Genomic DNA, 27,168 nt, shown 5'->3' with positions numbered 1-27,168 from the left:
CTACTTTTTTTCCCAGACCGATGGCATAAGTTACATTTAGAACATGATACCTGGAAAAGACAAAGTTTACAAAAGGAACTGGCTGCCTTTGTTCTACTTTGATTCCTTAGAGCCAGTATCCAAGAACTACAAATAAGCTCATATTATATTTACTCTAGCAAAACTCAGTACTGCATTATGCAAGCGGAAAATCTGTTTAAACAACACTATTACCATTTTTCTTGAAATCATAAAGCTCAAATATATTAACTGCATACGAAACAATTCCAAAAACGTGCACATTTTAAGAATTGAATAGGCCCTTATACTTTTTTTAAATTTTTTTACTGTGGGTAAAAAAGTTGTTTCATACATCAGCAGCCACGCATAAAGTCTGCACCTTGAATGAACGTATTTTGTGCATACTGATAGGAATGCATTTATGCACATTACAACAAATTAACAGCTTCAAAAATGGACAATGTCCTATTACTGTGAGAGTATATAAATAAAATAATAGTACACTGGGAAGCAGTTTTACATCAGTCATCCCCCCTCTAGGAAAAATTACATTTGCACATAACATGTACACGCAATACACTCAAAACATAATTGTGCACAATGAACGCACTGTAAATAAATTTTGCCAATTAATCTAGCTGATACAATGTAATTCATTGAGACAAGTGACAATTGCTATCTCTCATCTATATGGAGGGAACCTGATAAAGTGTTTCTCCATTACAAATATTGATGTGGTGCTAAAATGGAGGCTTGCCAGCTTCCCGAATTCAAATGTTAAAAACTTTTATTGTAGTACAAGAAAAAGCCATAGAAAGTGTGTCTATCCCTCAGGGACTCCGAATGTTGTACAGTCCTTTTGCTCAGGAATCACCCATAACATGTGGTGAAACAGCAATGTCAGGGTAGAGTCAATTATGGTGATAATTCACTCAATTCCTACACTGGCACGCACTCAATAAAGAAACAGGTTATAAATGTAAATGCTGTAATAGCATAAACCTGAAGATCCTCTCCCACTGCTAAATCCTTACTTTTCCACCATAAATCAACTTTCTCATTTGTGTGAAGCCCATCTAAATTAGTTCAAAAACTACAGCAATTAAATCACATGATTAGAACCATTTTACAACTGAAATGGATTGCTATACATGAGCTTGAGCACATGCAAATGCCTAGAGATATTAAACTGTCTGCTGCAACAACACGAGTGCCCCTGTAGTCATTAATAGTTTTGAGTTATTTCATCTTACCTTGTGAAAGGCACTGGTTTGCGAGAGCAACCTGTCCTGAGTGCAAGTAGAGATTAAGACGTGCAAAGATACTGGTCAGCGATGGAATGGTGATGAAGCAATATGCAGCACAAGCCTGTGAGTCAACGAAAGAAAGAAACATGGTTAATCTTACAAGAAACAATATGCAGCGCAGTCATGTCGGAATTAACTTTGGTATGCAGTAACTAATGATTAATATAGCAAACCTTCAGAACACTTTCATAATTCTCAGACATTTCAATGCTTGAGCTGAACACTGATCTTTCTTACTCTCTTATGCACAAATGTCAATTAAAATTTCCATTATATTCTTATTTAAATGACTTACCAAACAGACTATAATTAGTAAGCAATATTGACACTTATTAGTAGGCTACCAGTAGATCCTAGGAAGATTCAGACTCACTGACAAATCTTTAGTTTCTAGCTTAACACACTGTAATGCTGAAACAATCTCTAATATTACATTCAAATATCACAAGGAACTTTATTAACATTAACCCTTTACAATAAAAAATGAAAATAAAATTAAACACTATGTCTGATCATCCTTTTAACTTTTATTTTCCATGTTTACTTTTGCTTTCTATTTTTTCCTTACCAGTTTCCCCTACTCTTGATGTTTATTTTGAAGATAAGAGAAAAAAGTTTGAAAAAAAATTAGCTTTTGATTGGCAAAATACATGCCATTTTCTCACCCAATCAAAACTCAGACATAAGGTTGATCATGGATTAAATTTTTTGTCAAAACTGAAGCGTTACTGCAGCATCAGTTAATGAACTTCTAGATAGAGTGAAGGCAAGACTTTAAGAAACAGTTTGATGCTGGTTGGAGGGGCGAACACTATAGATTTTTTGCCAGAATGGATGAGCTAAATAGTCTTCCTCATCTGTAGATAGCTTGCTCACAGCACTGAAAGCATGTGTGGACAAAGAAAAGGTAACACATCCATGACACACTCGGGTGGCCCTGGCACAGCATCCAAGTCTACTACAGCCCATGGTGCAGCATCCAAGTCTACTACAGCCCATGGTGCAGCATCCCACTACAGCCCATGGTGCAGCATCCAAGTCTACTACAGCCCATGGTGCAGCATCCCACTACAGCCCATGGTGCAGCATCCAAGTCTACTACAGCCCATGGTGCAGCATCCCACTACAGCCCATGGTGCAGCATCCAAGTCTACTACAGCCCATGGTGCAGCATCCAAGTCTACTACAGCCCATGGTGCAGCATCCCACTACAGCTCATGGTGCCACTTAAATCTTGTTGGTGCTCTACAACAAACACGAGATCCTGTCACTTCTGGAGCATGAAGTAGTTCACTCGATTGGTTTTTTAAAAAAAGGTTGTCAAATACCATGAATGTACTTAACATTTCATCACTCTGATGATAATGAACTGTTAAATAATTACCCAGGAACTGATGACCCAACTAGCCTCGATACACTGCTGACTTTATACTACAGTGATAAATACCTAAGCTAGTCGATTCATTGTTCAAATTACAATACCGTTTTATTTTCATGAGTTTCACCCTCTGGAAAATAGTTAGATTTGAAAGCAAGTTTTCTTTAAATTAACTTTAATATGCACTTTTTCCCCAATAGGACAAAAGCAGGTGCAACACTGTCTGAAACCACACCTTTGGACAAAGCCATTACAATTCAAAATAATCTTAAAAATATAGACATACACTAAAATAAAAGGCAACTTGCTCTCATTGTTACTAAATTCTACTTCTTCCCACTTCTCCAGAGCACTGCAACTTAAAAGTTGCCATGATTATAAAGCCTCAAGGCCACCCAGTGTCTGGTATTATGGTTGACATGACGGCAAGATTATTAATTACTACTGCATCATGCTTAGTCAGAGAAATAGCTTGAAGCTGCAGTGGTGGGGGGGGGAAGGAAAGAGAGGACTGGGGGGAGAGACAGGAATGTACAGTTGTTTGGGTCGTTCCAAAATAGTAGCAGCATCCCTTTTCTTTTAGAGCGGAAACATGCCTTTTTGCTTACTCTTTGTGGAAGGAAGCAGAGAGGATATTAAAAAAAATTTGCTTCCCCTCAGTGAGTACCTAAGTCATGCAGACCACAAGGTCCCAGTTTTGATCTCCAGCCTGTACTGAATTAGCTTATCCCAGTCAGGGCAGCAATAGGGGTGCCACAACTGACCTCAGAGCCACAGTTTTTTAAGAGGAGAAAACTGATCAGCGTTCCTGTGTTGATTGCTATCCAATGGCCCTTGCGGGAAGTGTGCCTGTGTAGACATCAGGTGAGGATAGGATCGGGCTCAGCTGTGATGCCCCATGTGGTTGAATAGAACATTGACTATCGAGGCATATACATGAATAATGACCACATGAATTGTACCCCAGGGAGGAATCAACACCTTCAGGAAGCAGTGAGCAAAAACTGGCAGAGAAATAACTAAATTTATAAGTAAATAGCTGTGTTTGTGATTTGTACATCTCATAACTGGAGTTATACAGGTTAATAAAACAGCCTGCACTTCTTGTGTTTCAAAGCAGAGTTAAAGAGTCAAAATTCCTGCAAGCAGTAATTAAGTTTAATACTAACCCTCACAAACGCTGCTGTCTTTCTGGAATGATTGCCTTTCATTACTTTCTTTGTTTCCATCGCAAGCTGATTCACACTCTTTACAGAAAGAAACAACACAAGCATTACATGTCCACAACCAGCTTTATGTTTTCCTAAAGGGTAGTTCAACATCAAGTAGTTTTGAATCTACTAAATCAAAATATAGTTTTACTAATTTGAATGAACTATGAAATATCAAGTTGGGGTTCTTGGATTCTAATTTAACTTTGGTATTTTTAACCAAACTTATCACATTTTGCTTCAAAATTCAAATAACTTCGTGGAGTCTGAAGTGTGAAATTTTCATTGGGCTGCCATTTGTAATTACCAACAAACACTTATGTAGCATTTAGAGACACTGGTTTTCCTCAAAGTGATATTGTGCATTGTACGTAAACAGCAAGTGACAAGTTGCCCTTAACAAAAGCATGTATTGACCAACAGCGCCCCCCCTCGAAATACTCTGAAATGTGCAATTACAACACTTGAGCTTGAAACTAAAATGGTATAGCACAATATTTGATACTAATAATTGATGTTGGGTAAATGCACTTCTGAGCACAAGTTTAGGGATTTAATGGAAATGATATAGGCTCAGCTGGAATATAAATTTAAATCAGTTGGCTTATCTCAGTGATGCACTGTCTACTCACGTGGATCAACTGGATAAGAACAGGCTCTAAGTTGCAGAATGTTGATCTGGCTTCCACATAAAAACTTAGCTGCTGCTCAAAGTCACGACCAAATGAAACCTGTCCATAAAAAGAGAGAAAAATACAAAGTCGTCAAAAGAATAGTAGAAGTAAAACAAACTTTAGACAAGCACAACCCACAACTTACAAAATAAACCCATCAAAAACAACTCAATTAACATTAGGCGTGCTTTGGAGCTTTAATGTGCTACAGTAGAGTGGTATGATGTGTGTCATTTAGTGCCAAGTGGAGTCTAAATATTCCACTCAGAGAAGGACCAGAGGATCATCCATCCTAGTTGCTTTTGTGTACCTCCTAGCAACCACTCAGAGCAGCAATGACAGAAGCATAGCTCTACAGCTTGTCCTATTAGACAGAGAATTGTACAGCACTGTAGACCCTTTAAACAAAGGGAGAGAGGAAAAAAAATGACCAGAAAACTCAAAAAAAGTGCTTTGACTTGCATTACCAGTAAAACATGCATAGAATGCACTGTATCGTCTACTCTTAATTTAAAGTTGCTTGATTTGAATTATCTGATAATTCAAACACTTAATTCCTACTTTGCCCTGTTACTTACATTACTAAGTTAGACTACTGGATAATTCCATTTTTTAGTGCAAAAAGGTCTTTAAATTATCAGGAATAGGCTGTATTGGTTAAAACATTTTGCATCTCTTAGTGTTTTGAAATCATTATATTTAGTTCAAACTTTATAAAGACTAGCAGATCTCCGGTGATATTGCTCAGTGAAGTTAACCTTTTGAAAGGGGGTGCACTTCAACAATGAAACAATTTTGTTTTTGTTTTAAAGTTACAGCATAAAAAGCAGAGTTCATGCTTTACCTCGTACTTGATGATTTACATTAAAAAAAAATCAAATTACCTTCACTGCTTCTAATATAGCTTCACCGAGTGTATTCAGCTGCAGTCATTTCCATTGATAGAGGAATATAGGGGGAGATAGAGTTTACAAACAGCAAATACTAGCACACACTGAATGGTCAGTTTTGCTTTTAAACAAATGTTTTTAAAAGTTGTACACACAGATGCAAGTTGAGAATTGTCAGCTGTTAGCTTGTGTCCCTTCAGCTGGGAACTTTATGCACACATGGCTCAGACTTCTCACATAGGCTCAGGCCTCTAACTGAAAACACTTACAGCATTTCCAACACAATCAGCATTTGTATAGGGAAGTCCAATCATTCGCTTGATAATTTTTTTCATATTGTTATTAGGCTACAAATGTTTCTTCCTGCAGTAAATACTTAACTTAGCGGATAAACTAAGATGTGGCTAAAAGTATTTTCAAAAATTTGTAGCCATTTGATTCATCGCCCTTCCCCTTTCTTTAGTTCTATTAGTTACTGCCACCTCTGGTTCCCTCCTGCGAATCCTGTTTCCCCTCTTCCCCGCCCTCAGATTGCTCGTGGGTGGCCTCCTGGTTCTCAGAACTTCTCACACAACAGCTGCTGGCAGAAAACCATGGAAAAAGATACTGAACTACAGGGGACCCAACCTTTCGAAGGTAAATGCAATAATATTTGCAGACGTCCAGTGATCAGACATCCAGAAATACCTCCAAACAGAGTTGCCGACCCTAACCAGCAGTGCAGTCAACAGCCTCAGAGTCAAACTTGACCCCTAAACCCCTGAGAGGTTTTGCCTCCGGGCAAAATAAATTTGTATTTTTGACAGGGCTTGGCAATTATTATGGGCAAGTTGAATTTTTTTGTAAATCTTTCTCCATTCTTGAAATGAATGGTGCGTTCATTTGCTGGTCAGGTTGCAAATGAGACCTTGGGTTTATTTAATTGACATGCCAAGCAACAGTGTGTAACTGGTAGGTTATTGGTGGTGGGGGGCGGGGGAAAGAGAAGAGTGGGAACACACAACATTTTATGATTACTTAGCTAAGATTGCTTTGTATCTACAAGGAGGGGAGCTGATTCTAGGTTGAAAGTGTAAATCATAATTGTAGGAAGCATTGTTCAAAAGTTTAAACCTTTCTACATTTACACTAAGAATTGTTCAATTATTTCTGGTTTGTTTAAACTTACTTGTCTGCAGCACTTGAGAAAGTGGAATTCAGGGCTGGGCGTCAATCACAAGTAAGGATGTGGTAGAATAAATTTGCCTAATAAATTTTCCTTGGTTAGAATAAATTTGCTATGATTAAGAGCGACACCGACAAATTACTAGGCAGTGTTGCACAAAGGTATTATAGGAAATTTGTGATGGTGCACATTATGTAAGGCCGTACACATATAAAGATGTTCATCTCTTCATTGGAGTTCAAATGACAAATCTATTTTTTTAAATATCCCCTTTTTCAAAAGTTACTCTATATACTAATTTAGCAGTATTGAAGGGAATTATTTTTATTTTCATACATCCAGTTTTATAGCAAAATCAAATACTCACCATTCTAATAAATCCACTTATTAAAACCGCCAAGTTTCGTTTTTCATCTTCCAACGTTAAAGCACTTCAATAAAAAAAGAATGAGTGTACACAGAAACGAACAGGTATAATAAAAAACACCACCCCAAACTATCGTCATTGATTCATAATTTATTAAAAGGGCAAACTAAGCAAAAGCAATAGTATCAAAAATACATTTATTCATTTATTCTCTTGAACTCAAATGCTTATTAGAACAAAATGAACAACTTCCAGTAACAACCGATTATATAATTTGGGAAACACAGGGGATGCAATTATTAATAGGCACATTAATTGGAAAAATAAATATTTGTAATATTTTAATTCAAACATTAAAAGCAAATTGCTACCATGGAACCTGCCTGGAAGAGATGATCATAACTGTCTACCACATCAAGCTATTCTGAATAACTGACATTTATAATCTTTGTTGGGACCTTCTATTGCAGGTCTCCACTTTTGATGGAGGTAAATTTGCTGCTCGTCAGTGTTGAGGACAACCAGCAAGCTCCATTGGAAATGCTGCAGAACTGCATCTCAGCCAGCCCAATTCAGCACTGACTGGGATTTTTTTAATTATTCGCTTATGGGATCTGGGCGTCGCTGGCAAGGCCAGCATTGATTGCCCATCCCTAGTTCCCCTTGAGAAGATGGCAGTGAGCTGCCTTCTTGGAACCGCTGCAGTCCATGTGGTGAAGGGTGCCATGTACAGGACCACTTCTGAATTTTATCTACCATAAAAACTTATATAGAGGTTTCACCTGCAACTTAAAATAAAATACAGCATGCTACAAAAAAATCATATCAACCCATAACCTTATACCACCCTAGTTCAGCAAGTCATGACTAAAGGCTTAATTTACCAACAAGTAATTTGATTCTGCTTATGAATAGAGGCATAGAAAACATTGTGGTAACCAATCTCGTAAGGAAAAGATGGTGGGTTCTTTCATCTTAGGTGATTCATAAATTGAGATATAAAACTATATAATTTTTTGCAAATTGATTTTAAGTTGATCTTGATATGCTTTACTGTAAAAACAACTTCCCAAAGCGTCTTCTGCAGCATCTCCCAAACCTGCGACCTCTACCTCCTAGATGAACAAGGGCAGCAGGCGTGTGGGAACACCTTCACCTGCAAGTTCCCCTCCAAGTCACACACCATCCCGACTTGGAAATATATCGCTGGTCCTTCATCATCGCTGGGTCAAAACCCTGCAATTCCCTACCTAACAGCATTATGGGAGTACCTTCACCACACGGACTGCAGCGGTTCAAGAAGGCAGCTCACCACCACCTGCAATTAGGGATGGGCAATAAATGCTGGCCTTACCAGCAACACTCACATCCTGTGAATGAATTAAAAAAAGCAAAAAACCAACAAAAATGACTGGAAATGCAAAGCAGGCCAGTCAGCATCTGTAGAGAGAAAACAGATTTCTCTCTACAGATACTGACTGACCCAATATGCTATATCATGTTCCATCGTAATAGTTTTTACACCTACTTGTAAAATAGTGCTCGAAACTTAAAAGTATTATACACAATTAATAGATCTGGCAAATTGCAGCCAGTAGTCCATCTACTGCATATTTTTTCTGGATGAAAAGGGGAGTTGGAGGAGGAGGAAATCAACGCCGAATCATCCCATGACTGGGAAACAATTTTTTGGGGAGGGCAATCTTGAGTTCTCATCATTGTTCCTAAAAGTATTTTTTAAATTACTACTATAAAGAATTGCATCTTACTTGACAGAGTCGTGCATTGTCTTGCAAATATGCATCAGGGCATTAAGTATGACAGGGTCCCGAGTTAGTTCTTGTTGTTGCCTGGAATATAACAAAATAAATGAATAAAAATTTGTACTTGACATGCAGCAATAAAAGGGTAAGTAGTTGGAATATAAACAGAAAATGGTGGAAACACTCAGCAGGTCAGGCAGCATCTGCGGAGAGAGAAAGAGTTAATGTTTCAGGCTGGTGGCCTTTCGTCAGAACTGGAAAACATTACAGATGTAACAAGGTTTTAATCAAGTACAGAGGCAGGGAGGGAAGGAAAGAACAAAAGGGAAGGTCTGTGATGGGGTGGCAGGCAGGAGAGATTAAATGAACGGCAGGATAATTACCAGCATCTGCCGCATTCAAAAATTACAACAACGTGTATTTATATAGCGTCTTTAACGTAGTAAAACATCCCAAGGCAAAGCTTGCAAACAGATAATAATTAAAAAGCAGCATTCACTGATACAAAAGGCTAAATTATCAAAGACGCAGAAATACAATGGATTTGAGGAACTGGAATATCATTGTAAAGGAAACTTTGTGCTATCCGGCACCCACGGGACCGAGCTGCTGCCGTTGCCTAAAAACTGCCGTACTCTCCAGAGTTAATGTTGAGAGATACGGAGATTCTTCTCTCCGTATTTGACAACAAACACTGTTGCTTAGCAACAGCTTCTAAACACTCGGGTGTGGCCCTAAAGCTCTGTAGCTGAAGCTGTTGCTATAGCTACAGACCTTGCACAGCTTGACTGTTCAAACAAAGCACAAAAAAAAACAAAAAGAATAAAAAACGGCTGCTGATTTTTGCCGGTGGCTCCAGATTGCCGGATAGCTCACCTCCAGATAGCACAAAGTTTCCTGTAGTCCCACACAGGAAATTATAAGTTAGTTATCAAGGGTTTTTTCAGGAACAGGGTAAAAATGATACTCTGGTTACCTACTGAATATTCTATTTATTACTGTGTTAAATGCAGCATTCTGATCTCCATGGGGAGTTGGCGATCTCATCAGGGCTTAAAGGGTTAAATTATGAGGGCCAGTTGTATTCTCTTGCGTTTCAAAGGTTGATGAGTGATCTAAATCGAGGTCTTTAAAATGCTAATGGATTCTATAGGGTAGGTACTCTGGTGGGAAAATCCAGAACAAGGGAAAAATAAACTTAAAATTAGAGCAAAGCCATTTAGGAGTGAAACCAGGAAGGACATTTGCACACAAAGGGTAGTGGAAGTTTGGAGCTCTCTTCCCACAAATGGCTATGGATGCTGGGTCAATTAAAATTGTCAAGACTGAGCTTGATAGATTTTTGTTCGGGAAGGGCATCAAAGGATATGGAGAATAGGTGGGGAAATGGAATTGAGGTACAGATCAGCCATGATCTAATTGAGTAGTAGAACAGGCTCAAGGGGCTGAATGGGCTACTCCTGTTCCTATGCACCTCCACAGCAAGGGAGGGAAAGAAAAACGGAGAGCTACCGTGAGAACCTTGCACACATTAAATTACAGACTTACTCGAGAAGCCATAAAGATGTGAGAAGTAAAAAAGGTTTAGGATTTCTATTGTACTTTTTGCCCAAACTGTAGACGCTGAAACTGGGTGCTGCAAGTGGCATAAAAATATCTTGTTCTTTAGTACTCATGCTGCTCACGTCACAAATTTCACTCCTAAATATACATGGGATGATATGGCTTTAAAGATGAGCACAGTTTTATTTTTGTCACAAATCTAATAACTTCTAGATTCCCAAATGAATGGTTAAAAACTAGGCATTTTGATTAAAAAAGAATTCCAATATAGACTTGCAAGTAGATCCAATTATCATTCCATGGCTTAAAAGGGGGGTTTAAAGGCCACACAAGTAGAATAAAGGACACTATTCATATTTGATCCAAGGCCTAAAATAGTCCTTTATGTTTAATGCTACAGAAGGTTACGATAAAACACATTCAGATGACAAACACATTTGAACAGTTCTAATACAGTAATGATATTTCTAGTAAGTCTGTGCTTACCTAATAAAAACTTCCATAATGGATTTGCAGACCTCCACTCTGACACTTTCTTTTTGGAACATATCCAGAAAAGGTAGGAACTTCTCCTGAGAATGGGGTATATGAAAAAAAATTCAAGTGGCTGATGCAATTTGTAATGTCTCTACAGCGCTGGATTTCAAGTGCCATTTTTTTGGTCTTCATTGAAAAATTCATGGTCTTTGTGGATGACAAAGTACCAGATGATTTTTTTTTTTGATTTTCATTTTACTAAACATTTTGTAGCACTGGTATGAATGTGGAGGTTAAAGTTACTCTAGTTCATCAGACCAAAATATTCTGAAGAGTCCAGAAAACTTCTAACATACACCCTTTAGCTGCAGATAGGAATAGAACTGTTTATTGGCAGCAGATGGAGTTGACCAAAACTTGCAGAAAAAGAGGCTGGTTACTATGATGCTCAGTTAAGAACAATGTGCCCCCATTATATCGCCCACACATGTGGAAGATCATGTGATTTATCATAACAAAATAAAATCCACACATTATTCATACAATTGAAGATCATTAGTGTAGCCCCAATGACTTTGCTTTAGAGACGAGGAAGATCCCAGGTTCAATGGTGGCCATTAGGGATGCTAAAACTGGTCTCAGGACCATGGTGGCAGGAAAGGGATAGTAAAAACAAATAAATAAATCGGCCAGAGTTCCCATACTTGATTGCTATCTAGAAACCTCGGCTGGAATTATTTTTAATGCATCGTTTATAGTAAAAATGATTTCCACCACTACCCATGAAGTTTCTTGCATCAATTAGTGCAGTAAAGACTTCTAGGCCAGCATGTTGAGTTGTATAATGGCTTCTTCAAACGGTACTGTGCACATTGTGCAGCATAACAGTGACCTAGAGTTTGCGCAATTTGCCCAAAACTCGGCCAAACCAGTGTAAATAGCGGTTCCCCAATCTTTAACGTTGGTTTAAAAAAAAAACACACAGGAAGCCGGCCGCGCCCACAAAACTGGCCACTCCCCCAGATCAAAATAACGGACATGGCGAGTTTCTGCGCATGAGCAGTTTTTCCCCATAAAAGCCAGTGAGCTACTATGTAGGACCTCCAGAGCGCTGCATGGCCACACGGCTTAAAAGGAACATTGGTGTACACCAATGAAACTAGTAAATAGTTCAGTTATTTTTATAAAGTAATTTTCAGTGATTTTAAAATCAGGTTACTCAATTATTGAAATTATTATTTTTTGTGATAAACCCATTTTCAGCTATATTAGGAAAAGTGCTCCAGGTTGCCACTCTTACATCAATGAAATTTTTTAATGCAAAAAAATAATTACATTCTATTCCACTGCCCGATTGTGCTGGTTCATGGACGATTTTAAGTTTGTGATTATGCAAAGAAGTTTGAGTGGAAACTTGAACCATAACTTCACTTGGAAAACCAATGCAATTTCAGCCCACATTTCCAGTTGTGCCCAAAGTGGAAACTCTACCCCAGGGTGTACGCAGGAAATAAGGTTGCATGCTCCATTTATTAGATGTATATAGTAGAATTATAACATTGTGACTATAACCTTTCACTTTCTTGCATAATACAAAACTTCAAAATGGGGCACTAGACAAGAGTTATTAGGTCAGTTAAATATAGAGTGCTGGATGATTGTGGGTGCCCTATTAAAATGTGTACACTGTTGTGTAGATTTGGAAACACATCAGCTCAGTTTAACAATAGACTGCATACACCTTTATCACGCATCCTGACTTTTGTTTATATAAAGTACGCTTATTTTGATTACTTACTGTGGTTAAATGATGGTGCAGTGTTTGAACAAATTATGAAGAAACATTGGGTGTTAATAATTAAAAATGATACCCGAGGGAAAACACTGATGTGAAGAATGTTGATATCAGAATATGAAGGAAATTTGTTATTTATTCAACACCTGTAGTTTATGTATTCTGAAAGATAAAATTCACATTTATTTCCAGTTACTTCTGTTGAAATATTCCTTATGGAAGAAGGGGATCCAGAAGATGTGGTTGCATGTTGCTTTATATTTCTGTACTGCAAGAATGTAGAGCTCTTGATCGCCATTTGTGCCTGTTTAGTTTTTGCTTGTGAACGATTTTCTCTCTGCTTGCCAATTTTCTCCCCTGTCCATCCTCTCCTGAAGATGTTAACTCTTTGCTGGTTGTCTGGGTGCTGCTCACCTTCTGCTATGTACTTTGCTATAGTGGCCATTTATGCATTAGCTTTGAGAGTAAATGTTGGCAGACTATTTAATCACAGGAAACGTCAGAAATGAGCCCAATTCTGTGCTGACAGAATGTCCAGACATGCATTAGTTGTAGAAAATAATTCAGTTATTTGTGCAGGCACTTACAAAGTAAGAAAGATAGAATCTACTGAATAATTATACTACCAATTGCATAACAACAACTTCTGAATATTTTTCAAACTAATACTCTTAGAAAAGCAGCTCCAGAAGACATTGGTACATTATTTAAGTAAATCTGGACCGCTGGACGTTGAAGATTGCAGGGGAGCAGTGTCTACAAATGGCAGAATAGTCCAATACCCTACTACTACTACTACTTCTGTATGATGGGAAAAGTTTATAATGGGATGTCTAGTTTAGCTCTCCATTTGATGGCCTCCTGAGATGCCGAGTGGAGAAACAAGGTGCCTCCCGCAACAGATCTGAGTGGGCATGTTGATGTGATGTGTTCCATGGTCTGGGACTCATGGGTCGCCCCTTATCTTCCACTTGTGGAACAGGTAGCTGCATGGTCCATGTCCTGTGTGGATTGGGTTGAGCGCTGTCCACTGTCGAGGGAGGCGGAAGCCAAGGACTTCTGCTGTTGGGTCGGTGATGAGGTGTTGGTTCTTTATGTTGCATGCATCCCACGATTCCGTCCATCTGGATAGTGGGTCGATACCAGCTGCATAAATATTGGCCGCTGTTTCCCAGAACGGTCGGCGTGATTTTAAGCGCTTTCGTGGTGAGGTTTTCAAGTCTTTGTGAATGGGAAGATCGATGTTGCTCACGATTTTTTCCATCTCACAGAGCACAGTGGCATCATGGCAATATGAGACAGCACCGGGAGTCACTCAGTTGGAGAGGACTTAAGCATCCCTGACACCGTCCTCATGGCAGCATTTAGCTGCAAGTCCACGATCTTGGTGTGGTGGTTGCAGGACCATGAGGCAGAGCATTATTCTGCAGCAGAGTAGACTCGGGCCACTGTTGCGGTGCGAAGTGTTCTGGCTGTGCTCCCCCGTGACGTTCCAGCGAGGTTCACCCTGGTTTTTACTTTTTGACCAGGGTTGGTGAGATGAGGCTCATAGTGAGAGTCCTGTCCAAGGTGACATCACGCCCAGGTATTTTGGGTGGGGTGCATAGGGAAGTCGTCTTCCGCAGAAGGAAGTGTTGAGTTCTTTCCCAGTGGCGTTGTTGTTCAATACCCAAATATGCAGTCAGATCTAAACTGTGTGCACATGCATTCTAAAAGGTATTTTCTAACAATCCTCCAACAGTTCTTCCAATCCTGACATACAGAATAAAAACTGAAATAGTGACAAATGCAATAAAGCATGTCAACAATGCAGAAAATTATAAATCAGATTATTATAGGGTGCTTTCCCAATTTGTTTTAAAGTTTAATTTAATTCAGTTCAGGTTTGAAAATGGTCACAGACAGACACTCAAGATCGATCAACACAACTGTAAATCTAGCACTTTTTTACATTGCTTCAATTGCTTCCCATCTTGGACTTCCTGGCCACATTCCCAACTAAATTGAGTTTCTGCACAAAAGAATACCAAGTGACTGAGTTCACACACTGATGCGCCATCAATTACTCAAAAGACTGAGGTTAAGCGAGTAACAAGCAGGCTTTTATTAACTAAAGAATGAAGGTCTTGTCTCAAGTGGTCGACCCGTCCAGAATACTAAGGGACTGGGAGGTAGTCACTTATATACCTGGAATAGTGGGAGGAGTCAGCCGAGGCATGTCCAGACCTGTACCTAGTGGAATACACATACACGTACAGACAGGTATAACAGTGGTTTACCACACACATAAAAAAGGACAAACAATGTTTTTGTTTAAATTGCCACATTGCAAAGTAATAGTTCAAAATATTATTTGATCTGCTCCTTTAAATGGAGGACATTCCTTTTCTGCTGTCCTTATGCTGCAATACGTATTTAAACTACATATACTCTTTTATCCAAAAACTAAATTTTAGTCTTGTTATAGGGAAACTACAGGTTCCAAGCACAGAAACATAGAAAAATAGGAGCAGGAATAGGCCATTCAGCCCTTCGAGCCTGCTCCGCCATTCAATATGATCATGGCTGATCCTCTATCTCAATACCACATTCCCGCTCTTTCCCCCATACCCCTTGATGCCCCTGTGTCTAGAAATCTATCTATCTCCTCCTTAAATATATTCAGTGACTTGGCCTCCACAGCCTTCTGTGGTAGAGAATTCCACAGGTTCACCACCCTCTGAGTGAAGAAATTTCTTCTCATCTCAGTCCTAAATGTCCTATCACGTATCCCGAGACTGTGACCCCTCATTCTAGACCCCCCCAGCCAGGGGAAACATCCTCCCTGCATCCAGTCTGTCTAGTCCTGTCAGAATTTAAAACGTTTCAATGAAATCCCCTCTCATTCTCCTAAACTCTAGTGAATACAGGCCTAGTCGACCCAATCTCTCCTCATACGACAGTCCTGCCATCCCAGGAACCAGTCTGGTGAACCTTCGCTGCACTCCCTCTAATGGCAAGTATATCCTTTTTTGGGTAAGGAGACCAAAACTGCACACAGTACTCCACGTATGGTCTCACCAAGGCCCTGTATAATTGTAGCAAGACATCCTTGCTCCTGTACTCAAAATCCTCTTGCAACGAAGGCCAACATACCATTTGCCTTCCTAACTGCTTGCTGCACCTGCATGTTTGCTTTCAGTGACTGGTGTACAAGAACACCCAGGTTCCTCTGTACATCAACATTTCCCAATCTATCACTATTTAAATAATACTCTGCCTTTGCTTTTCCTACCAAAGTGGATAACTTCACATTTATCCACGTTATACTGCATCTGCGATGTATTTGCCCACTCACTCAACTTGTCTAAATCACCTTGAAGCCTCTTTGCATCCTCCTCACAACTCACAATCCCACCTAGTTTCGTGTCGTCAGCAAACTTGAAAATATTACATTTGGTTCCCTCATCCAAATCATTGATATATACAGGTAGACTATCCTTTATCCGAAAACCTCGGGACCAGCCGTGTTTCGGTTTTTAGAGGGTTTCGGTTTTCGGGAGTTCGGATAAAGGATAGTCTACCTGTATTGTGAATAGCTGGGGCCCAAGCACTGATCCCTGCAGTACCCCACTAGTCGCCGCCTGCCACCCCGAAAAAGACCCATTTATTCCTACTCTCGGTTTCCTGTCTGTTAACCAATTTTCAATCCATGCCAGTATATTACCCCCAATCCCATGTGCTTTAATTTTGCACACTAACCTCTTATGTGGGACTTTATCAAAGGCCTTCTGAAAATCCAAATACACCACATCCACTGGTTCTCCCTTATCTATTCTACCAGTTACATCCTCAAAAATCTCCAGTAGGTTTTCCCTTTCATAAACCCATGTTGACTTTATCTAATCCTGTTGGTATTTTCTAAGTGTCCTGTTATCACATCCATTATAATAGACTCTAGCATTTTCCCTACAACTGATATTAGGCTAACCGGTCTGTAGTTCCCAGTTTTCTCCCTTCCTCCTTTTTTAAATAGTGGGGTTACATTTGCCACCCTCCAATCTGCAGGAATTGTTCCATAATCTATAGAATTTTGGAAGATGACAACCAATGCATCCACTATTTCCATGGCTACCTCTTTTAGTACTTTAGCATCTTCCAAATAACACACTCCATTAACATCTACCTCCTAGCACCAACTTAAACCATTTCAACTACACAGTAAAACAATGCTCCAGAAGTGGAGATTTTCTACTCTCAGAGCAAATGCTGACCGCTGGAGTGTGCATTACATTTTGAGCGGGTTGTCACACTGCTTGCTACTGACAGAAACTACATTTGAGACTCGCCATATTTTAAGTCCACGTTCTCTTTCACTAAAAAGAGAACACATTAGCAGTCAGAAAACTCCTCTTCCATTTCAATGCTTGCTTTTATTAAACCTAATTTAAAAATAAAAATTATGAATGTTTATAGTTTTTCCATGTGGATCAACAGCCCCATGAACTTTTTTTTAGCTGCCATCTTCATTTGAAGGGTGCCCTGGGCATAGATTTTTTTTGGCTTCAACGGTCAAACTTCTTGAACCTTTTTTTTTTTTTTAAAAACACTTTTGGCCTGGAAAGGTGACTTTTTGTACTTCATCTGGACATTCAGGAGCAGTTGAAATAAATGGGAATATTGTTACTTAGCCCTAACTGGTGCTAAATAAAACTAGCTCAGACTTCTTTCCACCATTTTGGTAGGATTTCATATGAACGAGAGCAAGAGAAATAAGAATGAACAAATTCTGCAAATCTGAAGTTGAGTGAACAGACAGCAGATTTTGCAAGGATAATTGCTGCATGTTCTGCTGCTAGAACTGCATTATATTCAGAAGTTAGCTAGTACTGGGGAATTAACAAATATCAATCTTCTACCTTCTTCTCAGACTTAGGCCGGAATTTTCCGCTAAAAAAACAGGTGGGTTTAGAGCACGGAGGCAGTTAAAGTGTTAAAAATGGGATTCCCGACCTGATCCCGCCTCCAACCTGCCCACATCCGGTTTTGCCGGACGTGGACGACCAACCTGCTCCCAGGGGGCATTACCTCAATTTAAATATTGTAATGAGGCTGAAGACTCTTTTTCCCTGTCCATTTTGTGTTTAACTAGCCTGTGGACGGGTTTCACACAATTCATCAAACCCGGCAGTTAAACAGAGGACGGGGACTGCTGCATCCAGGAGGTAAGTGGCTTTATAACTACCTCCTGGATCCAGGGTCTCAACCATACCCACCCTCTGCGATCGGAGACCCCCCCCCCCCAACAAGGCCTCCGATCACCCCTCCAGGCCTCCCCACACTCCCAATCATGAGGAGGAGGAGGCCGGCCACGATCCTCCAGTGGCCTGCCCTGATCCTCTCCACACCCACCCCCTCCCTCCTTGGCCAATCCTCTCCCCACCCTCCCCTGATCCCGGCCGATCCTCTTCCCTCTCACCCCCTCCACAACCCCAGCCGATCCTCTCTTTTCTCCCCCGCCCCCCACCAACCCCATCTCCCGCGATCCCTCCGCCAGACCGGCCCCTCGCTTCTGAGGCCTACCTGCCCACAGCCAGCCAGCCAGCCTCTCAATCTGGTTGCGGGCAGGAATCCGAGGCCTCATTCAAATCAGGCCCTGGCATTAAAGTCAGCAGGGCCTGCGGCAACCCAGCCTCCCACCCACCTCGGAGCCCCACCCGCCCCCAACCTGGAGAAAATTCCGGCCTTAGAGTCCAAATACTAAAGTTTAACTTGATATCATACTATCCATCTGTCTCCACGATGGGTCTTTAAGCAGATGAACCTGCAGTTAACAGTGGAATTTTACAACCAATTTTCCCTTTTCGAAAGATGGGAGGGAGGGGAAAGAAATAGGAGAAACACTAACTACAGTGAATTCTGGTGCTGGAGCAAGTGCTTTACGAACAACCAAAGGATTGGGTGGGATGCGCCAGTTCAGTAAGGTGGGGTACTAGATCCCTGAAAATACAATCCCAATCAAAGCTCACTAGTGTAGCTGTGACAAAAATCAAGCATTTTTGTCTGGCTTATTCAGTCACAATATATAAAGAGTTTAACACCAGCTGTATTCAGAATCTTGTTCCCAGCTTAACTAGTTACAAGGACTTCAGTTTGGTTATCCGCAAGGCTCTTGGCTTGACGGAAACAGTCAAGCCATACAATTCAAACAAAAATATACTGTCTAATTTGTTTAATTATGTGCATTTTTTGAATTTAAGCTGATGTTTATGCATATCTAGGGAGACCCGGCAACTGTTTCAGGGGTATTTAATAAATAAAGATATATACATATCATAGAATCATAGTTTGATAGAGATCGTAAACTATTTGTTAATTCTTTAATTCAAGAAGTTGCATAGTCTAGCATCTACAGTAAATATAAACATTATATTACTGTTAATCATAGAATAGTACAGCACAGAATGAGGCCATTCGGCCCATCGAGTCTGTGCTAGCTCTTCCGAAGAGCAATCGAGTTAGTCCCACTGCCCTGCTCTTTCCCTATGTGCCTGCAATTTGCTGACAAGTATTTATCCAATTCCCTTTTGAATGCTACTATTGAATCTGTATCCACCACCTATCAGGCAGTACATTCCAAATCCTAATCACTTGTTGCATTAAAAAGCTTTTCCTCATGTCGCCTCTAGTTCTTTTGCCAATCAACCTAAATCTGTGTGCTCTGGTTATCGACCCTTCAGCCATTGGAAACAGTTTCTCTTTATTTACTCTATCTAAACCCTTCATGATTTTAAACACCTCTATCAAATCTCCTCTTAACCTTCTCTAAGGAGAACAACTCCAGCTTCTCCAATCTATCCAAGTAACTTTAATCCCTCATCCCTGGAACCATTCTGGTAAATCTCTTCTGTACCCTCTCCAAAGCCTTCACATCCTTTCTAAAATGTAGTGCCCAGAATTGGATACAATACTCCAGCTGGGGTCGAACTACTGTTTTTTATATGGGTTTAGCATGACTTCCTGGCTTTTGTACTCTGTGTCTCTATTTATAAAGCTCAGGATCCCATATGCTTCATTAACTGCTTTGTTTACCTGTCCTGCCACCGTCAATGATTTATGCACAAACACCCCCAGGTCTCTCTGTTCTAGCATCCCCTTTAAAATTTTACCATTTAGCTTGTATTGTCTCTCCTCATTCTTCCTACCAAAATGTATCACCTCAGACTTTTTCCATGTTGAATTTCATCTATCATGTGTCCACCCATTCCACCAGCCTGTCTATTGAAGTCCATTATTATCTTCCTCACTGTCCACTACACTTCCAAGTTTCATTTCATCTGCAAATTTGTACCCCCAAGTCCAAGTCATTAATGTACATCAAAAACAGCAGTGATCCTAGTACTGAACCTCGGGGAACACCACTGTATACCTCCCTCCAGTCCGAAAAACAGCCATTTACCACAACTCTCTGTTTTCTATCACTTAGCCAATTTTGTATCCATGCTGCTACTGCCCTTTTTTATCCCATGAGCTTCAGTTTTGCTGACTAGCCTAATATGTGGTACTCTATCAAACGCCTTGTGAAAATCCATATACACATCAGCTGCATTGCTCTCATCCAACTCATCAAAAAACTCAAACAAGTTAGTCAAACACAATTTTCCCTTAACAAATCGATGCTGGCTCTTCTTTATTAGTCCATGCTTGTTCACGTAATCATTCACTCGTTCAATAAATACTGGTGGCAGTTAAAACCTAAAATGAGATCTGGAATTGTGATATTCTGCTGCCTCTCAAAAGACACCTGGAGGATTATGTGGCTAAATCCTGCAGCTAAAGAAATCTAAAAACAAGTGGGTCCTGTTTGTTAAGCTTGGAACACCATCAAAACTTCTCTGAATATCAAAGCCAGTGAAGATGCACGCAAAGGCATAGGAAGCCAAGACTCACTCGAGAGGAGTCTAAAATACCGAAGCCTAGAATATCCAAAGAGCAGGGAAGACCCAAAGACAGTAGTTTGAGACTCTGGTTCAGCATTATTCCAGCAGGTGTATGGTTGAAGAAATCGCATGAAACAGTTGTGGTGGAATCGCCACATCTGGACCATTTCAAAACCAAATCTTCAACTGATATCTTCTGGCTACTCTTGTGTCCTGGGGAATGCCAGATCTAAAGCAGAGTTTATCTTTGCCAAGTCAGACAGATGCCCAAACTGCCAAAAGGGAATCTTTGTACCAGGGCCAGATGGTTGCTATTTTTTTGTTAAGAGCTACAGGAATTTGTATGACCTACAGAACATGACTTGGCTGGTGTTTTTTAAGGTAATGTGATCAAAGTACTAGTTATACTGCCCTACCTCAGTTCTCTATGTGGCCTGATGCACTTGTGTTTTTCATTTAGAATGTGAACAACTCTGAGGCAGTACTTGTAATGCACAGAGCATCAAGCAATGGCACACTTTCTTGCAGAACTACTTTCTAATGTTGCAAAGAGGCTATTCTTTATGGGTTTAGAATAGCCTGTTCATTGTAAGATATCATTCAATGTGGAAAGGTAGCAGAAGCATTATTAGTGGGTGTCCATTGCTTGAGTAACCCTTCAGCAAAATGTGTACACTTAAAAAAGATACAAAAACCAACCAATGCTAACATTCAGGTGGCCAACCTGGGCTTCAGTGATGCATATCTTGTGCAAAAAATAAAAACAAGTGTTCTGAATACAGGGTAAATGAATAACCAGGCTGGGACAAAGGAATAGTGAAGAAAACAGCAACCAATTTTCAAGAATTTGTTTAAAAGAACTTGTGGATACGAAATAGGTTACTAAGTAACTAATTGATACTATTAAATCGAGGGAAATAACCAAATATCAAGAGAAAAGAACCAAAATTGAAGAATTTTTCCCTAGTATGACTGTAGAAATTAGGCCGATAATGGTAGAAAAAAAGTGAAGTGTTATCCAAAGTGAGATTTTCTAAATAAATGTGAACAAAGATCATGTGGCTACTACAAGAATGAAAAATCTGAAGGGTACAGTGTGCTGTGACCTCCCCTGCTTGAATAATTACTTTTTATTTGTACATGGAGGGTAACTGATGAATTAACTTTTGTGCCAGTGTTATAATTCAGGTCTGTCGTAGACCCCTTATTGGGCTCAGTGGTGTTGATTGCTCCTTGTGTCTTAATGTTATGGGAGTTAATTCATACCAACTTATATCCACTTGTATAATAACATAACCAAGAACTGTAACAATAGCATCCTCTTTTGATCTTGGCCAGATACTCATGCCTTTCACATTTATTTCTTGAATGTCTTTTGACAATGGACTGAGTTACTGTTACACAAGGCAAGGCTTGATATGAATCGACAAGCTGCTTTACTTCATACTAAGGTGAACACAGAGCAATGGCGATCGGTTTCATTTATATCCATTATTTTCACTTGTCTTTGCATAATAATAGAAAAATATTGAACACTCATCAGATGAGAGTCCTACCATTGAGCCAAGTCTGACATCTAACTCCTTGCAAATGTGCTGCATAATGAATCACTCATTGACGAGTTTTGTTTTCTTGGTAAATGCTCATGCATATCATCTCTTTCACTAAATATTTACTAACCAGGGAAGTGAAATTGGCTAATCAATTGTGCAAATTCATTTGTGTTAAGTATTGAGTCTATATCTTGTGGTGCAGTAGTGCACAAATTCTATAATTGAGGTTTACCACAAAAAGTAAACCTGGGTATGCTGACAATTATATCAAAAGCAGTATACCTATCTAGTTTAATTTAAAACATTTCACCTTTCCAAGTTTGATACGTTATTTTTAATAGCCCCCTTACACATGCATTTGGTTTTATGCTTCTTGTACTCTTACTAATGTGGTTGGAGAAAGTACTAAGGTATCTTAAAAAAAAAACTACAGGATGAAAAATTTGCATGAACAAACAAACAACACCAACAACTTACCATTGAAAACAAAACTGCAAAATCATGGAACTGATCTAGGACTTTTGTTATAATTGATTGAAGCTGGAAGAAAAAAATCAAAAAAGTGAGCAAAGGAAGACATACTAAACAGAACCAGTCAAGTACAATGGTTTGTAGCATTTTAACTTTAATACTTTTTCACTACATGCTCAGATACACATTTGGGTGAAGTTTATACCAGAAATTGTACAGTACTTTAAAAATCCACAGTCAAAAATGTGTCTGTGAACTGATGTACTTGGGAGGAAGAATGAGAGGCAGTATAAATTAAATGGTACAATTTTAAAGGGGGTGCAGGAAGAGAGAGACCTGGGGGGTTCACATACACAAGTCTTTGAAGGTGGCAGGGCAAGTTGATAAAGCATATGGCTTTTTAAATAGAGGCATAGAGTACAAAAGTAAAGAACTTATGATAAACCTTTATAAATCACTGGTTAGACCCCAGTTGGAGTACTGTGTCCAATTCTGGGCACCGCGCTTTAGGAAGAATGCCATGGCCTTGGTGAGGTTGCAGAGGAGATTTACCAGAATTATACCAGGGATGAGGGACTTCCGTTGTTTTGAGAGACTAAAGAAACTGGGATTGTTCTCCTTAAACCATAAAGGGTTAAAGGGGATATTTTAAAAAGTGTTCAAAATTATGAAGGGTTTTGACAGAGTAAGGAGAAACTTTTCCACTGGTGGGAAGGTCGGTAACCAATGACAGAGATTTTAAGATAATTGGCAAAACAACCAGAGGTGAGAGATGAGAATTTTTTTGAAGTAGCAAGTTATGATGATCTGGAATGCACTGTCTAAAAGGGTGGTGGAAGTAGATTCTTGAAATGGAAAAATTTGCAGCCTATCGAGAAAGAGCAGGGCAGTGGGTCTAATGTTAAAGTGGTTACTAACATAGTTAACTATTAGTCACTCTCTCTCAGCACTATACATAGGGGGAAACTCAGACTAAGTGAAATAAGGTTAGAGGATGGAGGTACTTGGACCGGAGCACACAAATGTAATTCAGTTCCTATTTTAAGTTATACATTCTGCCCTTACTTTTATTAAATAATTTGATATTATATATAGTTAAATACCAAAATTTACAGTCATTGCATAGGACTGTCTCTTATACAAGCTGAAGAGTGGGAGTTGAAAAACTGAAACACTACAGCACCCCCACTGCCAGGAGGTTACAATTACACTGTGACAAGTTTACATAGGCAGTTTCGATTCTAAATGTGGACTTCGGAATTTATAATGGGAAAAATTACCAGAAGTATGACAACATGGGACAACAGGAAATGCACTCAAACATAAGGTTTTTCATATATTATAAAATGGTAAAACCATTACTATAAACTAAAATTTTCAGACAGTTGGGAATATATTTTTCAAAACAAAATAAAGATAGTTTATTTAGGGAGCTTATCCACTGAACATCTGAACCATAAAGATTCCAGTAGGTTTCAAGTTTGATCCTCAGCTGCACTGAGTTAGCTGGCTTCAGCTGGGGCACTGTAATTGATCCCAGCTCCCACAGATTTGCAAAAGAAATAACAAATGCTTTTATTATCTGAACCTTTTAATTACTGTCCTATAATCATTTGTAGAACTGATGTTCGCACAATATTGCAGACTTCCTGATGAAAAACATTTTGTTTGCAGGCACCACTGGAATAAAAACCGACAAAGAACAGGAATTCTGAGCACATTATAAGCCTCAAGAACAAAGCCCAGATGGTTTATATTTACATACATCAAAAGCTCACTGAGGTTCTGCTGCCAGAGAAGGGATCTGACTATTACAGCACTAATCTTGCTTCAGCACCATGTTTTACCAATGTGTACAGAGTAAGATTGGCACTGTGACATAGCAAGAATCAAGGATGAGATTATGGGACAACAGAATAAAACATAAATCATGGAAACAGAAGAGGAAGACAAGGTTTTTCAAAATCCTTGGCACGTTACCTGTGGATAAGCATCTTCAAAAGCTCGGTCTGGAGTTAAGTGCTTAATGACATCTGATAACACAGTATTGACTTCTCGTTTCTGCCAAATTAAAGTTTTCTGTATTAGTATTTTTTTTTTTTTTAATATTGGTTTGAAAAGTTCAGGCATAACTGTGTGGTACATGAAATCCTACTTACTGTGAAGTGCCTGCATGTGTACTCTATCCAAACCTCAGCACAGTCAACATAGTCCTAAATAAAATAACAAAATAATAGTAATTTCAAAAATAAAAAAGGTACAATACTATCACTAAATTTTCCAAGTATTGGAAGGTTTATCCAAGTTTACAAGAGGTTATTTACATTTTTATCTTGATTATAAAGGAGAAAATTCACAGAAGTATAATAACAAAGTTGGTTTTAGTACCTTAAACATAAGCCACAGAACATTGAATTTTTTTAGTTAATGTACAGCTATATAAATGTTAAATTGCACCAGTACCAGAGGCCATAATATGGTCTGAATGTGATGCAATTACAAGGTATGTACAACACAGAAACAGGCCATTTGCCCCAAAAGGTCTATTCCGGTGGTTTATGTTCTGCATGAGCCCCCTCCTCTCACCCCTTTTCATCTAACTCCATCAACATATCCTTCTATTCCTTTCTCACTCGTGCTTATCTAGCTTCCCCTTGAATGCAACTATGCTACTCGCCTCAACTACTCCTTAAAATCTACCTCTTTGATCAAGCTTTTGGTCATCTGTCCTGGTATCTTCTTTTGTGGCTCAGTGTCAAAAAATGTTTTAATTGAAGCGCCGTGTGATATTTTACTATGTTAAATGTAAGTTGTTCTTGTGGTAGCGAGGTCCACATTCTAACCACTCTCTGGTAAAGAAGTTTCTCCTGAATTCCCTATTGGATTTATTAGTGACTATATATTTATGGCCCCTAATTCTGGTCTCCCCAGCAAGTGGAAACATCTTCTCGATGTCCACCCTATCAAACTCTTCATAATCTTAAAGACCTCTACTAGGTCACCCCTCTGTCTTTTTTCTAGAGAAAAGAGCCCCAGTCTGTTTAATCTTTCCCAATAGGTATAATCTCTCTGTTCTGGTATCATTCTAGTAAAAAAAAATTGCACCTTCCCCAGTGTCTCTATATCCTTTATAATATGGAGACCAGAACTGTTCACAGTACTCCAAGTGTGGTTTAACCAAGATTCTATACAAGTTTAACATAACTTCTCTGCTTTTCAATTCTATCCCTCTAGAAAAGAACCCCAGTGCTTTGTTTGCTTTTTTATGGCCTTTACTGATTTGTGTATCCGTAACCCCAGATCCCTCTGTTCCTCTACCCCATCTAGGACACTTATTTTCCAAGGAGTACATGGCCTCCTTATTCTTCCTACCAAAATGCACCACCTTGCACTTATCTATATTGAAGTTCATTTACCAATTACACACCCATTCTGCAAGATTACCAACGTCACAATCCTCCTCTGTATTAACTAAACCCCCAATAAATAATATATTGGCACTTATTAATTAAGCAGTCACAAACTTGGGAGGAAAGTGATGCTAAAACCAATAAAAGACTTGGTACAAGACTTGATGCCAGTCAACCAAAATCAATAGCTTTGTAATCTTATCACAATGGCATCACACTGTTAACACTATTGACAATTTCTTTAAAACTGCCTTTAATTTGATCAGTACTCTCCCTATAACTTAAATCAGAATGTAACAATACATTAGTGCCATTATACACTAGAAAAAGTATGCCTGTACTACACATTTATTCAAAAGGTTCATCATGAACAAACAAATGCTGGCACTAAATTAATGTTAGAAAGTTAAAGATGCATGTACATCCTCTATTAAAACAAGAGACAACATTGGACAAAGCCTCATCATATAGTACAGGTAGACTACCCTTTATCCGGACTTCCGAAAACCGAAACCCTCTAAAAACCGAAGGTTTTTTCGGTCAGCGTAAGTCGTGCGCACGACATGACCAGAGTGGCGCACGACTTACAGGCCTAGCCGGATAAGGGATAGTGTAGCATTTTTCCGCACTTCTGAAAACCGAAATCGCTCAGCGTAAGGTTACCAGCCTTTATCCGCACATCCGAAACCAGAAAACCTCTGAAAGCCGAAAGTGGAGCAAAGCATGACTTCTGAAAACCGAAATGCGCACGACCACGACCCCCGCCGACCCCTCCCGCCGAACCCCACCCCCGCCGACCCCCACCCCATTTCGGATAAGAGATAGTGTACCAGCCTTTATCCGCACATCCGAAACCAGAAAACCTCTGAAAGCCGAAAGTGGCGCAAAGCATGACCCGACGCTGCCGATGCTTGACCCACGCAGGTGTTATGCTGCTCTGTGATATATTTGCTGCTCTGTGTGATATTTGCTGCTCTCTTAGATATTTGCTGGCTTTTAACAATTTGTGAAAATGCTAAAAAGAGCTGCAGATACCCCAATGGGCAACAGTGAGAAGCAGAGAAGGAAGCATCGCTCATTATCGATATCGCAGAAAGTGGAGTTATTGCAGAAGCTTGATCGTGGTGTGTCTGTGCGACATCTTACTGAAGAATATGGTGTGGGAAGTACCACCGTATATGACTTAAAGAAACAGAAAGACAAGTTGTTGAAATTTTACACTGAC

The 27,168-nt window shown here is 39.5% G+C and overlaps 1 protein-coding gene across 4 annotated transcripts in view; it reads right to left on the bottom strand.

Annotated features, from left to right (window-relative positions):
- The window catches only part of vps35l (VPS35 endosomal protein sorting factor like), a 147,124-nt gene that overhangs the window by 50,692 nt on the left and 69,264 nt on the right, over positions 1-27,168 (bottom strand). For all 4 annotated transcript variants that reach the window (XM_086000833.1, XM_086000834.1, XM_086000836.1 and 1 more), the window contains 9 exons: positions 24,693-24,746; positions 24,514-24,594; positions 22,540-22,602; positions 10,805-10,890; positions 8,762-8,842; positions 6,993-7,056; positions 4,529-4,627; positions 3,855-3,932; positions 1,254-1,368 (listed from right to left, as the gene is read on the bottom strand). In XM_086000833.1, coding sequence (XP_085856959.1) covers positions 1,254-1,368; positions 3,855-3,932; positions 4,529-4,627; positions 6,993-7,056; positions 8,762-8,842; positions 10,805-10,890; positions 22,540-22,602; positions 24,514-24,594; positions 24,693-24,746 — 721 coding nt within the window. The remainder of the gene's footprint in view (positions 1-1,253; positions 1,369-3,854; positions 3,933-4,528; positions 4,628-6,992; positions 7,057-8,761; positions 8,843-10,804; positions 10,891-22,539; positions 22,603-24,513; positions 24,595-24,692; positions 24,747-27,168) is intronic.

Source organism: Somniosus microcephalus, chromosome 11 (assembly GCF_052327205.1).
Source record: "Somniosus microcephalus isolate GS21.2 chromosome 11, FLI_Smic_1.0, whole genome shotgun sequence".
NCBI classification, from domain to species: domain Eukaryota; kingdom Metazoa; phylum Chordata; class Chondrichthyes; order Squaliformes; family Somniosidae; genus Somniosus; species Somniosus microcephalus.
The sequence above is the reverse complement of the archived record's forward strand: the minus strand, read 5'-3'. Positions and strand labels throughout refer to the sequence as shown.